At 42.6% G+C, this 16,900-nt stretch overlaps 1 protein-coding gene across 1 annotated transcript in view; it reads left to right on the top strand.

Moving 5' to 3' along the window:
- SLC35E2B (solute carrier family 35 member E2B) overlaps positions 1-16,900 on the top strand; it is a 198,245-nt gene that overhangs the window by 132,136 nt on the left and 49,209 nt on the right. The window contains exons 5-6 of the mRNA XM_053690983.1: positions 5,339-5,459; positions 12,934-13,008. Of these exons, the coding sequence (XP_053546958.1) occupies positions 5,339-5,459; positions 12,934-13,008 (196 nt within the window). The remainder of the gene's footprint in view (positions 1-5,338; positions 5,460-12,933; positions 13,009-16,900) is intronic.

Genomic DNA, 16,900 nt, shown 5'->3' with positions numbered 1-16,900 from the left:
CAGCATCAACTTCCTCCGCTCCAAAACAGGATGGAACTACTGCTCGTTACAGAAAGGGTTGGAAAGGCAACCAGTCATGGAACAAGGGCAAGCAGGCCAGAAAGCCTACTTCCGCACCTAAGACAGCATGAAGACAGGGCCCCCTTTCCGGAGACGGATCTAGTGGGGGGCAGACTTTCTCTCTTCGCCCAGGCTTGGGCAAGAGATGTCCAGGATCCCTGGACGTTGGAGATTATATCTCAGGGATACCTTCTGGACTTCAAAACGTCTCCTCCACAAGGGAGGTTTCATCTGTCAAGTTTATCAACAAACCTAGTAAAGAAAGAGGCATTTCTACAATGTGTACAAGACGTCTTAGTAATGGGAGTGATCCACCCAGTTCCGCGAACGGAACAAGGGCAAGGTTTTTACTCAAATCTGTTTGTGGTTCCCAAAAAATAGGGAACCTTCAGGCCAATCTTAGATCTAAAAATCTTAAACAAATTCCTAAGGGTACCATCGTTCAAGATGGAAACCATTCGAACCATCCTACCCATGATCCAAGAGGGTCAGTATATGACCACAGTGGACTTAAACGATGCCTACCTTCACATACCGATTCACAAAGATCATTATCGGTACCTAAGGTTTGCCTTTCTAGACAGGCATTACCAGTTTGTAGCTCTTCCCTTCGGGTTAGCTACGGCTCCGAGAATTTTTACAAAGGTTCTGGGCTCGCTTCTGGCGGTACTAAGACCGCGGGGCATAGCGGTGGCTCCGTACCTAGACGACATTCTGATACAAGCGTCAAGTTTTCAAATTGCAAAGTCTCATACAGAGATAGTTCTAGCATTTCTGAGGTCGAAAGGGTGGAAAGTGAACATGGAAAAGAGTTCTCTGTTTCCACTCACAAGGGTTCTTTTCCTAGGAACTCTTATAGATTCTGTAGAGATGAAGATTTACCTGATGGAGTCCAGGTTATCAAAAATTCTAAATGCTTGCCGTGTCCTTCATTCCATTCCAAACCCATCAGTAGCTCAGTGCATGGAAGTAATCGGCTTAATGGTCGCGGCAATGGACATAGTGCCATTTGCGCGCCTGCATCTCAGACTGCTGCAATTATGCATGCTAAGTCAGTGGAATGGGGATTACTCAGATCTGTCCCCTTTACTGTATCTGGACCAGGAGACCAGGGATTCTCTTCTCTGGTGGTTGTCTCGGGTTCATCTGTCCAAAGGAATGACCTTTCGCAGACCAGATTGGACGATTGTAACAACAGATGCCAGCCTACTCGGCTGGGGCGCAGTCTGGAACTCCCTAAAGGCTCAGGGATCGTGGACTCAGGAGGAGAAACTCCTTCCAATAAACATTCTAGAATTAAGAGCAATATTCAATGCTCTTCTAGCTTGGCCTCAGTTAGCAACACTGAGGTTCATCAGGTTTCAGTCGGACAACATCACGACTGTAGCTTACATCAATCATCAAGGAGGAACCAGGAGTTCCCTAGCGATGTTAGAAGTCTCAAAGATAATTCGCTGGGCAGAGTCTCACTCGTGCCACCTGTCAGCGATCTACATCCCAGGCGTGGAGAACTGGGGGGCGGACTTTCTAAGTCGCCAGACTTTTCATCCGGGGGAGTGGGAACTTCATCCGGAGATATTTGCTCAACTGATTCTTCGTTGGGGCAAACCGGAACTGGATCTCATGGCATCTCGTCAGAACGCCAAGCTTCCGTGCTACGGATCCAGGTCCAGGGACCCGGGAGCTGTGCTAATAGATGCACTAGCAGCCCCTTGGGTTTTCAACATGGCTTATGTGTTTCCACCTTTTCCGTTACTGCCTCGACTGATTGCCAAGATCAAACGGGAGAGAGCATCGGTGATTCTGATAGCGCCTGCGTGGCCACGCAGGACCTGGTATGCAGACCTAGTGGACATGTTGTCCTGTCCACCATGGTCTCTGTCTCTGAGGCAGGACCTTCTAATTCAGGGTCCTTTCAACCATTCAAACCTAATTTCTCTGAGGCTGACTGCATGGAGATTGAACGCTTGATTCTATCGAAGCGTGGTTTCTCGGAGTCGGTTATTGATACATTAATACAGGCCCGGAAACCTGTGACCAGAAAAATTTACCATAAGATATGGCGTAAATATTTATATTGGTGTGAATCCAAGAGTTACTCATGGAGTAAGGTTAGGATTCCTAGGATATTGTCTTTTCTACAAGAGGGTTTAGAAAAGGGTTTATCCGCTAGTTCGCTAAAGGGACAGATTTCTGCTCTGTCTATTCTTTTACACAAGCGTCTGGCAGAGAATCCAGACGTCCAGGCTTTTTGTCAGGCTTTGGCTAGGATTAAGCCTGTGTTTAAATCTGTTGCTCCTCCGTGGAGCTTAAACTTGGTTCTTAAAGTTCTTCAGGGTGTTCCGTTTGAACCCCTTCATTCCAATGATATTAAAGGGACACTGTACCCAAAAATTTTCTTTTGTGATTCAGATTGAGCATGCAATTTTAAGCAACTTTCTAATTTACTCCTATTATCAAATATTCTTCTTCATTCTCTTGCTATCATTATTTGAAAAAGAAGGCATCTAAGCTTTTTTTTTGGTTTCAGTACTCTGGACAGCAATTTTTTATTGGTGGATGAATTTATCCACCAATCAGCAAGGACAACCCAGGTTGTTCACCAAAAATGGGCCGGCATCTATACTTACATTGTTGCATTTCAAATAAAGATACCAAGAGAATGAAGAAAATGTGATAATAGGAGTAAATTAGAAAGTTGCTTAAAATGTCATGCTCAATCTGAATCACGAAAGAAAATTTTTGGGTACAGTGTCCCTTTAAGTTTTTATCTTGGAAAGTTCTGTTTTTGATGGCTATTTCCTCGGCTTGAAGAGTCTCTGAGTTATCTGCCTTACATTGTGATTCTCCTTATCTGATCTTTCATTCAGACAAGGTAGTCCTGCGTACTAAACCTGGGTTTTTACCTAAGGTTGTTTCTAACAGGAATATCAATCAAGAGATTGTTGTTCCATCATTATGTCCTAATCCTTCTTCAAAGAAGGAACGTCTTTTGCATAATCTAGACTTGGTCCGTGCCCTGAAGTTCTACTTACAGGCAACTAAAGATTTTCGGCAAACTTCTTCTCTGTTTGTCGTTTACTCTGGACAGAGGAGAGGTCAAAAGGCTTCGGCTACCTCTCTCTTTTTGGCTTCGTAGCATAATACGTTTAGCCTATGAGACTGCTGGACAGCAGCCTCCTGAAAGAATTACAGCTCATTCCACTAGAGCTGTGGCTTCCACCTGGGCCTTTAAGAATGAGGCCTCTGTTGAACAGATTTGCAAGGCTGCAACTTGGTCTTCACTTCATACTTTTTCCAAATTTTACAAATTTGACACTTTTGCTTCTTCGGAGGCTGTTTTTGGGAGAAAGGTTCTTCAGGCAGTGGTTCCTTCTGTTTAATGTTCCTGCCTTGTCCCTCCCATCATCCGTGTACTTTAGCTTTGGTATTGGTATCCCATAAGTAATGGATGACCCGTGGACTGAACACACTTAACAAGAGAAAACATAATTTATGCTTACCTGATAAATTTATTTCTCTTGTAGTGTGTTCAGTCCACGGCCCGCCCTGTCTTTTTGAGGCAGGTTCTAAATTTTAAATTATAACTCCAGTCACCACTGCACCCTATAGTTTCTCCTTTCTCGTCTTGTTTCGGTCGAATGACTGGATATGACATGTGAGGGGAGGAGCTATATAGCAGCTCTGCTTGGGTGATCCTCTTGCAACTTCCTGTTGGGAAGGAGAATATATCCCATAAGTAATAAATGACCCGTGGTCTGAACACACTGCAAGAGAAATAAATTTATCAGGTAAGCATAAATTATGTTTTTTTTACATAATTTAAAACATAATTTATATACATTTTAAATGAAATCATTTAGTTTTTAAATTTTCCTGTTCATTTTATATCCCCAGTATGTGTTAGACATGATTTTTACTATTATTAATTTGTAGAGAACAAACAGATTCCACTGCATATAACATGGGTATAATATATGCAAAGGTAGCATTTATAAGTGCAAAAGAGTTGCACTACTGTAAATCACCTTACATAAAGGTGATCTGTAAAACCATAGGGCTTTTAAGTTTACATGCTAATCGAATACAAGGGAATGACAGAAGAAGAGTGGAACTGGGGTAAGGAAAGGTTAGAGTACATTGTATGCATGCCTGAACAGTAGAGTCTTTAAGGAGCACTTGAAACTTTGAAAACTAGGGGAGAGTCTTATAGAGCGAGGCAGAGAGTATCTGGAGACAAGGTTAGGAATATAGAAAAGAACAGTTATCGAGGGCCTTGAATGTTAGGGTTAGGAAAAAAAATATATATATATTCTGGAGGCTAGTGGAAGCCAGTGAAGGGATTGGCAGAGTGTTGCAGCTGATGAGGAGTGATGTGTACGGCAGGAAAGCCTGTCTGGAGTTGCAAGGTGGGAAATGAGATACTGGATTTATATCTTAGTTGTGTCTTGTGTGGTGAAGTGGTAAATTTTGGAAATAATTTTAATGTAGAAACTTCAAGACTGGATGTGAGGAGTGAAGGAAAGATCTGATTTTAGTGTGACCCCCAAGACATTGGGCATGCAGGGTGTGGATAATGTTGTTGTTGTTGTTGTTGTTAACAATTTATACAAAGTTGGCGTTAAGATTTTGGTAGAAGGAAGGAAAATAAGGAGTTCAGTTTTGGAAAGATTTAGCTCAAGGTAGTGAGAGGACATGCAGATTGAAATATATGGAATTTCGGGCTGGACTGACCTTAGTCTGCGGGATCAGACTGATATACTTAAAGGGCCACTGTAAGTAAATATTTTCTATGCCTGTTACTAACTAACTACCCCAAATACGCTTTTTATCAATAGCATTTCATTAACATATCTCTACCGTATGTCAGAAATCTTGTCTGCAAATTTAATTGTTTTCCAAACCTACTCCGTGGGTATCCTTTGCTCTGTACCAATCCGTTTACAATACCTAGGTTTCAAAATGGCGCTTTAAACACAAAGTTATTGGTTTAAGTATTTTGAACATGCAGTGCTAAAAATAGTGGGCAGGATAACGTGACATCGGCGAATAAAAGATATAACTTTTAGAACGTTATGAAACTTCGTTTTGGAGAAAATATAGGTCAGTAGGTTTTAATTAATGTTTATTAACTTTAATATGTTAGTTGTTTAGCTTAAAAATTATAACAGAAAGTAATCCTTTAAGGGAAGTTTTTTTCCTCTGTGAAAAGCACAACTGGGCTAAAAGAGGAGGTAACCCCCCTAGGTATATATTTATTATTATGTTTCTTGTACAGGAATGATGGTGAACATGTCTCTCTTACCTGTCATGGCTGGATTAGCTCTCTGCACAGCAACTGAAATCAGTTTCAACATACTGGGCTTCTCTGCTGCGCTATCTACAAATATCATGGACTGGTGAGATGAAAGAGAATGATTTTGCAGGATGTGGGTTAGGTATATAACCTATCAAACATAACTTAGTTCAGACTGTTTACATATACATAAACCAAAAACAGTATTGTTGAAAAGTAAGTTATTTGAAACTTTTGCACAATTAATTTTAATGCAGATTCCATTTATTCTGCTTTTGTTTTAACTGAATGCTTATTAATTGGATCCCTTTGTCACAATTCTGAGCTCCAATGTATTGCAGCTCATGAGAAGGACATGCTCAACATTTTGTACAAATTGCTATACTTTGACTTCAAATCCTTTTCTGACCCTGTTGAAACAGAGAAACTCAGAATTTGACAGTAGATAAGAATCAAAAAGGCCCATCAACTCTACCCATATTACATGTTCCTTATTTCCTAGGATAGCCTTGTGTGCCCCATGCATTCCTCTATTGAAAGTTTATTCCATAAATCCACCACCCTTTTCTGCAAAAACAAAACAAATAAAAGCTGCTTCCTCAAACTTCTCCTGAATCTGCTGCCTTCTAACTTCAGATTGTGACCCCCTGTTTTGGTGCTTTCAGCTTCTAACTTTATTAAAGTGATTGTTAACTTCCCTTTTCTCCAACATTGGTGTGTCCGGTCCACGGCGTCATCCTTACTTGTGGGAATATCTCTCCACGGAGATGGTTAAGAGTATGTGGTGTTTTAGTTGTAGTTTTTTTATCTACTATCAAGAGTTTGTTATTTTAAAATAGTGCTGGTATGTACCATTTACTCTGAAACAGAAAAAGATGAAGAATCTGTTTGTGAGAGGAAGATGATTTTAGCAGACAGTAACTAAAATCGGGTGCTGTTTCCACATAGGACTGTTGAGATGAAGTAACTTCAGTTGGGGGAAACAGTTAGCAGACTTTTCTGCTTAAGGTATGACTAGCCATATTTCTAACAAGACCATGTAATGCTGGAAGGCTGTCATTTCCCCTCATGGGGACCGGTAAGCCATTTTCTTTGTCTTTGTCTCAAACAGAATAAAGGGCTTAATATGGGCTATAAAACTGGTAGACACTTTTATGGGCAAAATCGATTGCTTTATTTGGGCATTTTATACATGTTTATGCTTGTAATTCACACTTATAAACTTGGGGAACGTTTTTTAACGTCAGGCACTGTGTTAGACACCTTTCCAGTCAGGAAGGGCCTTCCCAGTTGTAGGCTGAGCCTCATTTTCGCGCCATTACTGCGCAGTTACTTTTTGAGAGCAGACATGCAGATGCATGTGTGAGGATCCCAAAGTAGTTGGAAAACTTCCTAGAAGGATGTTCTATATGTATGAAAGCCAATGTGTCTCCCCCTTCAAAATTGTGTGATAATTGTGCCATAGCGTCCAAACAAAGTAAGGACAGTACTGCCACAGATAATGAAATTGCCCAAGATGATTAAGGGAGTAGACAGGGTTCTACATCATCTCCTTCTGTGTCTATACCAGTTTTTCCCACGCAGGAGGCCCCTAGTACTTCTAGCGCGCCAATGCTTATTATCATGCAACAATTGACGGCTGTAATGGATAACTCCATAGCAAATATTTTATCCAAAATGCCTGCATATCAGAGAAAGCGCGATTGCTCTGTTTTAAACACTGAAGAGCAGGAGGGCGCTGATGATAATTGCTCTGTCATACCCTCACACCAATCTGAAGGGGCCATGAGGGAGGTTTTGTCAGATGGGGAAATTTCAGATTCAGGTAGAATTTCTCAACAGGCTGAACCTGATGTTGTGACATTTAAATTTAAATTAGAGCATCTCCGCGCACTGCTTAAGGAGGTGTTATCTACTCTGGATGATTGTGACAACTTGGTCATTCCAGAAAAATTATGCAAGATGGAGGATAATTGTGCTTTCAAAGATCCTATGGATAAAAAATTGGAGGGTTTGCTTAAAAAGATTTTTGTACAGCAAGGTTACCTCCTGCAACCCATTTCGTGCATTGTTCCTGTCACTACAGCAGCGTGGTTCTGGTTCGAGGAACTGGAAAAGTCGCTCAGTAGAGAGACTCCGTATGAGGAGGTTATGGACAGAGTTCACGCACTCAAGTTGGCTAATTCTTTTATTTTAGATGCCGCTTTGCAATTAGCTAGATTAGCGGCGAAAAATTCAGGGTTTGCAATTGTGGCGCGCAGAGCGCTTTGGCTAAAGTCTTGGTCAGCGGATGTATCTTCCAAGACAAAATTACTTAATATCCCCTTCAAGGGTAAAACTCTTTGGGCCAGAATTGAAAGAGATTATTTCTGACATCACTGGGGGAAAGGGCCACGCCCTTCCACATGATAGACCTTTCAAAGCCAAGAATAAGTCTAATTTTCGTTCCTTTCGCAATTTCAGGAACGGACCGACCTCTAACTCTGCATCCTCTAAACAAGAGAGTAACGCTTCACAAACCAAACCAGCCTGGAAACCGATGCAAGGCTGGAACAAGGGTAAGCAGGCCAAGAAGCCTGCTGCTGCTAACAAAACATCATGAAGGAGTAGCCCCCGATCCGGGATCGGATCTAGTAGGGGGCAGACTCTCTCTCTTTGCTCAGGCTTGGGCAAGAGATGTTCAGGATCCCTGGACGCTAGAAATAGTTTCTCAGGGTTATCTCCTGGAATTCAAGGAACTACCCCCAAGGGGAAGGTTCCACATATCTCACTTATCCTCAAACCAAATAAAGAGACAGGCATTCTTACATTGTGTAGAAGACCTGTTAAAAATGGGAGTGATACACCCATTTCCAATAGCGGAACAAGGAATGGGATTTTACTCAAATCTGTTCATAGTTCCCAAAAAAAGAGGGAACCTTCAGACCAATTCTGGATTTAAAAATCCTAAACAAATTTCTCATGGTACCATCGTTCAAAATGGAAACCATTCGAACGATTCTACCTACAATCCAGGAAGGTCAATTTATGACTACCGTGGATCTAAAGGATGCGTATCTACATATCCCTATCCACAAAGAACATCATCAGTTCCTAAGGTTCGCCTTTCTGGACAAACCTTACCAGTTTGTGGCCCTCCCATTCGGGTTAGCCACTGCTCCAAGGATTTTCACAAAGGTACTCGGTTCCCTTCTAGCGGTTCTAATACCGAGGGGCATTGCAGTAGTACCATACTTGGACGACATTCTAATACAAGCGTCGTCTCTTTCGAAGGCAAAGGCTCATACAGACATCGTTCTGGCCTTTCTCAGGTCTCACGGATGGAAGGTGAACATAGAAAAAAGTTCCCTGTCTCCGTCGACAAGAGTTCCTTTCTTGGGAACAATAATAGATTCTTTAGAAATGAGGATTTTCCTGACGGAAGTCAGAAAGTCAAAACTTCTAAACACTTGTCAAATTCTTCATTCTATTCCTCGTCCTTCCGTAGCTCAGTGCATGGAAGTAGTAGGGTTGATGGTTGCAGCAATGGACATAGTTCCTTTTGCGCGAATTCATCTAAGACCATTACAACTGTGCATGCTGAAACAGTGGAATGGGGACTATACAGACTTGTCTCCAGTGATTCAAGTAGATCAGAAGACCAGAGATTCACTCCGTTGGTGGCTAACCCTGGACCACCTATCCCAGGGAATGAGCTTCCGCAGACCAGAGTGGGTCATCGTCACGACCGACGCCAGTCTAGTGGGCTGGGGCGCGGTCTGGGAATCCCTGAAAGCTCAGGGACTATGGTCTCGGGAAGAGTCTCTTCTCCCGATAAACATTCTGGAACTGAGAGCGATATTCAATGCTCTCAGGGCTTGGCCTCAGCTAGCAAAGGCCAGATTCATAAGATTCCAATCAGACAACATGACGACTGTTGCTTATATCAATCATCAGGGGGGAACAAGGAGTTCCCTGGCGATGAAAGAAGTGACCAAAATAATACAATGGGCGGAGGATCACTCCTGCCACCTATCTGCGATCCACATCCCAGGTGTGGAAAACTGGGAAGCGGGTTACCTGAGTCGTCAGACTTTCCATCCGGGGGAGTGGGAACTCCACCCGGAGATCTTTGCCCAGTTGACTCAATTATGGGGCATTCCAGACATGGATCTGATGGCGTCTCGTCAGAACTTCAAGGTTCCTTGCTACGGGTCCAGATCCAGGGATCCCAAGGCGACTCTAGTGGATGCATTAGTAGCGCCTTGGACCTTCAACCTAGCCTATGTGTTTCCACCGTTTCCTCTCATTCCCAGGCTGGTAGCCAGGATCAAGCAGGAGAGGGCTCCGGTGACCTTGATAGCCCCTGCGTGGCCACGCAGGACTTGGTATGCAGACCTGGTGAACATGTCATCGGTACCACCATGGAAGCTACCTTTGAGACAGGATCTTCTTGTACAGGGTCCATTCAAACATCCAAATCTGGTCTCCCTCCAGCTGACGGCTTGGAAATTGAACGCTTGATTCTATCAAAGCGTGGGTTGTCAGATTCTGTGATAGATACTCTAGTTCAAGCCAGAAAACCGGTAACTAGAAAAATTTACCATAAAATATGGAAAAGATATATCTGCTGGTGTGAATCCAAGGGATTCTTATGGAATATGGTCAAAATTCCTAAGATCCTTTCTTTTCTACAAGAAGGTTTGGATAAAGGATTATCAGCGAGTTCTCTAAAGGGACAGATTTCTGCTTTATCTGTCTTATTACACAAACGACTGGCAGCTGTGCCAGATGTTCAAGCATTTGTTCAGGCTCTGGTTAGGATCAAGCCTGTTTACAGACCTTTGACTCCTCCCTGGAGTTTAAATCTAGTTCTTTCAGTTCTTCAAGGGGTTCCGTTTGAACCTCTACATTCCATAGATATTAAGTTGTTATCTTGGAAAGTTTTGTTTTTGGTTGCGATTTCTTCTGCTAGAAGAGTTTCTGAGTTATCTGCTTTGCAGTGTTCTCCACCCTATCTGGTGTTCCATGCAGATAAGGTGGTTTTGCGTACTAAGCCTGGTTTTCTTCCAAAGGTTGTTTCTAACAAAAATATTAACCAGGAGATAGTTGTACCACCTTTGTGTCCGAATCCAGTTTCAAAGAAGGAACGTTTGTTGCACAATTTGGACGTCAGCCCCCTGAAAGAATCACAGATCATCCACTAGGGCTGTGGCTTCCACATGGGCCTTCAAGAACGAGGCTTCTGTTGATCAGATATGTAAGGCAGCGACTTGGTCTTCACTGCACACTTTTGCCAAATTTTACAAATTTGATACTTTTGCTTCTTCTGAGGCTATTTTTGGGAGAAAGGTTTTGCAAGCCGTGGTGCCTTCCGTTTAGGTAACCTGATTTGCTCCCTCCCTTCATCCGTGTCCTAAAGCTTTGGTATTGGTTCCCACAAGTAAGGATGACGCCGTGGACCGGACACACCAATGTTGGAGAAAACAGAATTTATGCTTACCTGATAAATTACTTTCTCCAACGGTGTGTCCGGTCCACGGCCCGCCCTGGTTTTTTAATCAGGTTTGATGAATTATTTTCTCTAACTACAGTCACCACAGCACCCTATAGTTTCTCCTGTTTTTTCCTCCTGTCCGTCGGTCGAATGACTGTGGTGGGCGGAGCCTAGGAGGGACTATATGGCCAGCTTTTGCTGGGACTCTTTGCCATTTCCTGTTGGGGAAGAGATATTCCCACAAGTAAGGATGACGCCGTGGACCGGACACACCGTTGGAGAAAGTAATTTATCAGGTAAGCATAAATTCTGTTTTTTAAAAATCAGATCTGGACTGTTAATGTTTTTTTAGATAGTTTCATTAATCAGTTGTAATGAAGTTGTGCTATAACTTACTTTTTAATATAGATATAACATTCAAATACTCCATGCTCTGCCTCCCACTTCAAAAGTCAATTTTTCTATGAGCTAACGGTTTAAATTATTGTCCAATTTGCGCTCTAGCTACAACTGCATGGCCATATGGGGAGAGCGCTGATTGGACAACATGTTTAGACCATAGAGACTTTCTTTGTACTTTTTTATATTTTAGACTATTTTAGTAGCCCTCTTTGAAGTGGAAGTTCCAGCAGTGCTGGGTTCTTTAAACAGAGTGCTGCCATATTGAAACTCGGGTACACATGCTCCCTTTTCCTGCTTGCTTTTGGAATCCCTCATTAGCCGCAAATTCCACCGATTAGGTGTTGTCTCTTAGCAAGCAGTGCTTGCAATTGCGGCTCTGAATTGTGCACTGTAAAAATAAGTGAAATTTGAAGCTTATAAAGAATGTAAGAGCATATGTACCTGCGCTCCAGTATGAAACATGCATACAGTTGGTGAGAGTCCACTATCCATTACTCATGGGAATTACTCTTCTCTACTACTAAGAGGAGGAAAAGATTCCCAAACCCCAAGAGCTCTATAAAATCCCTTACACATACCTCAGTCTTTACTTTGCTTCCTCTGTAGGTGGTTAAAGAATGAAGATGTACATATGATTCTTCAGAGAAAAAGGGGTTTTCAGTCTATGGTGAGGCCCAGTTTCCCTCAGAGTACAGTGCTTGTCAGAGGGATAAATTTGGGGTAGGGTTTATTTTGCTTTGTTTTCACCTCATGGGAAATCTTTTTACAAACCCTCTGTAGTCGGTAGCAGGGACCTGTCTTCTGCCTCCATTTGTGGATCTACAGATATACTCCTATTCCATAACCTCTACTGATAATGTTTCATCTACTTGATTAGTAGTGGATTAGTGTCCATTGGTAAGTATATTTCTTTTACAAGATATGACGAGTCCATGGATTTCATCCATGCTTATGGGATTACGCCTCCTGTTCAGCAGGAAGTGGCAAAGAGCACCACAGCAGAGCTGTATATATAGCTCCTCCCTTCCCCTCCACCCCCAGTCATTTTCTTTGCCTGTGTTATACTAGGAAGACATGGTAAAGTGAGGTGTTGGTTTTAGTTTCTTCAATCAAGAAGTTTTTTATTTTAAATGGTACCGATGAGTACGGTTTCCCTCAGGGGGATTTTGAAGAAGAATTCTGCCCTGAGGTTGATGATCTTAGCAGCTGTAACTAAGATCCATGTTGGTTACCACAGATCTGAAGGAAATACAGGAGACATCTTCAGTGTGGAGACCGATTCATGCTGCCAGCAGCATTGAGGTATGTGCATCCTTTTATTCTGAGGAGACTTGGTATGTCAGAAAACGGCTGAAAATGTATTCCCTGTTAGGGAAGGGGTAAGCAGTAGACCTATCTTCAAGGGGGGTGTTACTGTAACCTATTCACTATTTATTAGTTATTTTATTTGTTGACATTTTTTTGGGCAAGGTTTATAATGTCTATGTGCTGCAAGATTCATTATAAAGACACTGGGAGATATATATTTGTGGTTGGTTGTTTCACATTATGACCGTAGCATTTTATTTAGGGGTAATCATTTCCACATAGCTAATATTGTAACCGCTCCTCCATGCGGTTGTTTGGGCCTACTCGGTCGTCGGTCCTGATGGGCGGGGCATATTTTCGCATGCTCAGACACGCTCTTTATTCTGACTAGGAAGCAGCAGGCATTGGCTCCGGTTCTTTCCTCTCCGGATTGTTGTCGAGTCTTCTCGAAGTACACTGTTGGCCGGTAGGTGCATAGGGTATTTTTTTGCTGACTTTATCATAAATGGCTATAAATACTTTTTAGCACTTAATCCTTCCCTTAATACTTGGGGTGCAATAATTTTTGGAAACCTTATTTGGGATTGAGTTAATTTTGAAGAAAATTAAGTTTACTGCAGTTTTGAAAAAATTGTTCACTTTTTATTTTTTAAAGACACAGTACATGTTTTCTGAAAACTGTTTAAAGCATTTAATAAAGTGTTTAAACGTCTTTTGTTGCTTTTACTGGTCTGTTCAACATATCTGACATTGAGGAATCTCAGTGTTCTATGTGTTTAGATGCCATTGTGGAACCCCCTCTTACATTGTGTACCTCTTGTACTGAAAGGGCCTTACATTGTAAAGAGCATATTCTAAATAAAGATAGTGTGTCTAAGGATGATTCTCAGTCTGAAGAGAATCCGGATATGCCATCCAATTCTCCCCTAGTGTCACAACCTTTAACGCCCACACAAGCGACGCCAAGTACCTCTAGTGTGTCTAATTCCTTTACTCTGCAGTAGATGGCTGCAGTTATGTGAACTACCCTTACAGAGGTATTATCTAAATTACCAGTGTTACAGGGTAAACGCAGTAGGTCAGGTATTAATGTGAATACTGAATCCTCTGATGCTTTATTAGCTATTTCCGATGTACCCTCACAGTGTTCTGAGTTGGGGGTCAGGGAATTGCTGTCTGAGGGAGAGCTTTCAGATTCAGGGAATGTGTTACCTCAGACAGATTCGTCCTTTAAATTTAAGCTTGAACATCTCCGCCTGTTATTTCGGGAGGTTTTAGCGACTCTGGATGATTGTGACCCTATTGTGATACCACCAGAGAAATTGTGTAAGATGGACAAATATCTAGAGGTGCCTACTTACACTGATGTTTTTTCGGTTCCTAAAAGAATTTCGGAAATTATAAAAAAGGAATGGGATTGACAAGGTATACTGTTTTCTGCCCCTCCAAATTTTAAGAAAATGTTTCCCATATCAGACACCATTCGGGACTCGTGGCAAACGGTCCCTAAGGGAGAGGGAGCTATATCTACCCTGGCTAAGCGTACAACTATACCCATCGAGGACAGTTGTGCTTTCAAAGACCCTATGGATAAAAAGTTAGAGGGTCTTCTAATGAAATTATTTATTAATCAGAGTTTTCTTTTACAACCTACGGCCTGCATTGTTCCAGTAACTACTGCGGCAGCTTTTTGGTTTGAGGCTCTGGAAGAGTCTCTAAAGTTTGAGACTCTGTTAGATGACATTTTGGATAGAATTAAGGCTCTTAAGCTAGCTAATTCTTTCATTACTGATACTGCTTTTCAAATTGCTAAATTAGCGGCGAAAAATGCAGGATTTGCTATTTTAGAGCGTTATGGCTCAAATCTTGGTCTGCTGACGTGTCATCAAAAACGAAGCTTTTAACTATTCCCTTTTAAAGGTAACACCCTTTTCGGGCCTGAATTGAAGGAAATCATTTCTGATATTACTGGAGGCAAAGGCCATGCCCTACCTCAGGATAAGTCTAAGATGAGGGGTAAACAAAATAATTTTCGCTCCTTTCAGAATTATAAAGGAGGACCCTCTGCTTCCTCTTCCTTCACAAAGCAGGAAGGGAATTTTGCACAACCTAAGTCAGTCTGGAGACCCAACCAGACTTGGAATAAAGGGAAACAATCCAAGAAGCCCGCTGCTGCTACAAAGACAGCATGAATGGGCGGCCCCTGATCGGGACCGGATCTAGTGGGGGGCAGACTTTCTTTCTTTGCTCAGGCTTGGGCAAGAGATGTTCAGGACCCCTGGGCACTGGAAATCGGGGCACACGGGTATCATCTGGAATTCAAGGACTTTCTCCCAAGAGGGAGATTTCATCTTTCAAGAATATCTGTAGACCAGATAAAAAGAGAGGCGTTCTTACACTGTGTAAAAGACCTCTCTACCATGGGAGTAATTTGTCCCGTTCCAAAACCGGGACAGGGGTTTTACTCAAATCTTTCCGTGGTTCCCAAAAAAGAGGGAACTTTCAGACCCATTTTAGATCTTAAGTGTCTAAACAAGTTTCTCAGAGTTCCATCGTTCAAGATGGAGACTATACGAACAATCTTACCAATGATCCAGGAGGGTCAATATATGACTACCCTGGACTTAAAGGATGCCTACCTTCATATTCCTATTCACAAGGATCATCATCAGTTTCTAAGGTTTGCCTTCCTGGACAAATATTATCAGTTTGTGGCTCTTACCTTCGGGTTGGCCACAGCACCCAGAATCTTCACAAAGGTTCTAGGGTCTCTTTTGGCGGTTCTCAGACCGCAAGGCATAGCAGTGGCGCCTTATATGGACGATATTCTGATTCAAGCGTTGACTTATCAACTGACAAGATCTCACACGGACACAGTGTTGTCTTTCCTGAGAACTCACGGTTGGAAGGTGAACATAGAAAAGAGTTCACTAGTTCCACGGACAAGGGTTCCCTTCTTGGGGACTCTGATAGACTTGGTAGACATGAAAATATTTCTGACGGAAGTCAGAAAAACAAAGATTCTAAATACTTGCCGAGCACTTCAGTCCATTCCTCGGCCATCAGTGGCTCAGTGTATGGAGGTCATTGGATTAATGGTAGCGGCAGTGGACATTATTCCGTTTGCCCGCTTTCGTCTCAGACCACTGCAGCTGTGCATGCTCAGACAGTGGAATGGGGCTATGCAAATTTATCTCCTCAGATAAATCTGGATCAAGAGACAAGAGACTCTCTTCTGTGGTGGTTGTCACCGGCTCATCTGTCCCAGGGGACTTGTTTTCACAGACCCTCGTGGGTGATAGTGACAACGGACCTTCTGGGCTGGGGTGCAGTCTGGAATTCCCTGAAACTCGGGTGGAGTCTCTACTTCCAATCAATATTCTGGAACTGAGAGCAATATTCAATGCGCTTCAGGCGTGGCCTCAGTTGGCTTCAGCCAAATTCATCAGATTCCAGTCGGACAACATCACGACTGTAGCATATATCAATCATCAGGGGGGAACAAGGAGTTCCTTAGCGATGATAGAAGTATCCAAGATAATCCGATGGGTAGAGAACTGGGAAGCAGATTTTCTAAGTCGACAGACCTTTCATCCGGGGGAGTGGGAACTCCACCCGGAGGTTTTTGCCTCACTGATTCTCCGATGGGGCAGACCGGAATTGGATCTGATGGCGTCTCGACAGAATGCCAAACTTCCAAGATACGGATCCAGGTCGAGGGATCCTCAGGCCGAACTGATAGATGCCTTGGCAGTGCCTTGGTCGTTCAGCCTAGCTTATGTGTTGCCACCGTTTCCTCTCCTTCCACGGGTGATTGCTCGAATCAAACAGGAGAGAGAATTTTACAAATTTGATACTTTTGCTTCTTCTGAGGCTGTTTTTGGGAGAAAAGTTCTTCATGCAGTGGTGCCTTCCGTTTAGGTCTCTGTCTTGTCCCTCCCTTTCATCCATGTCCTGTTGCTTTGGTATTGTATCCCACAAGTAAGAATGAAATCAGTGGACTCGTCGTATCTAGTAGAAGAAAAGGAAATTTATTCTTAGCTGATAAATTGATTTCTTCTACGATACAAGTCCACGGCCCTCCCTGTCAATTTAAGACAGATTATATTTTTATTATTTACAACTTCAGTCACCTCTGCACCTTTTAGCTTTTCCTTTCTCTTCCTATAACCTTCGGTCAAATGACTGGGGGTGGAGGGGAAGGGAGGAGCTATATATACAGCTCTGCTGTGGTGCTCTTTGCCACTTCCTGTTAGCTGGCGGATAATATCCCACAAGTAAGGATGAAATCCGTGGACTCGTCGTATCGTAGAAGAAATAAATTTACCAGGTAAGCATGAATTTCCTTTTTTCTGAGA

This window comes from Bombina bombina, chromosome 8 (genome assembly GCF_027579735.1).
Source record: "Bombina bombina isolate aBomBom1 chromosome 8, aBomBom1.pri, whole genome shotgun sequence".
Lineage (NCBI taxonomy): Eukaryota > Metazoa > Chordata > Amphibia > Anura > Bombinatoridae > Bombina > Bombina bombina.
Note: the sequence above shows the minus strand (reverse complement) of the source record. Positions and strands in the feature narration are given on the sequence as shown.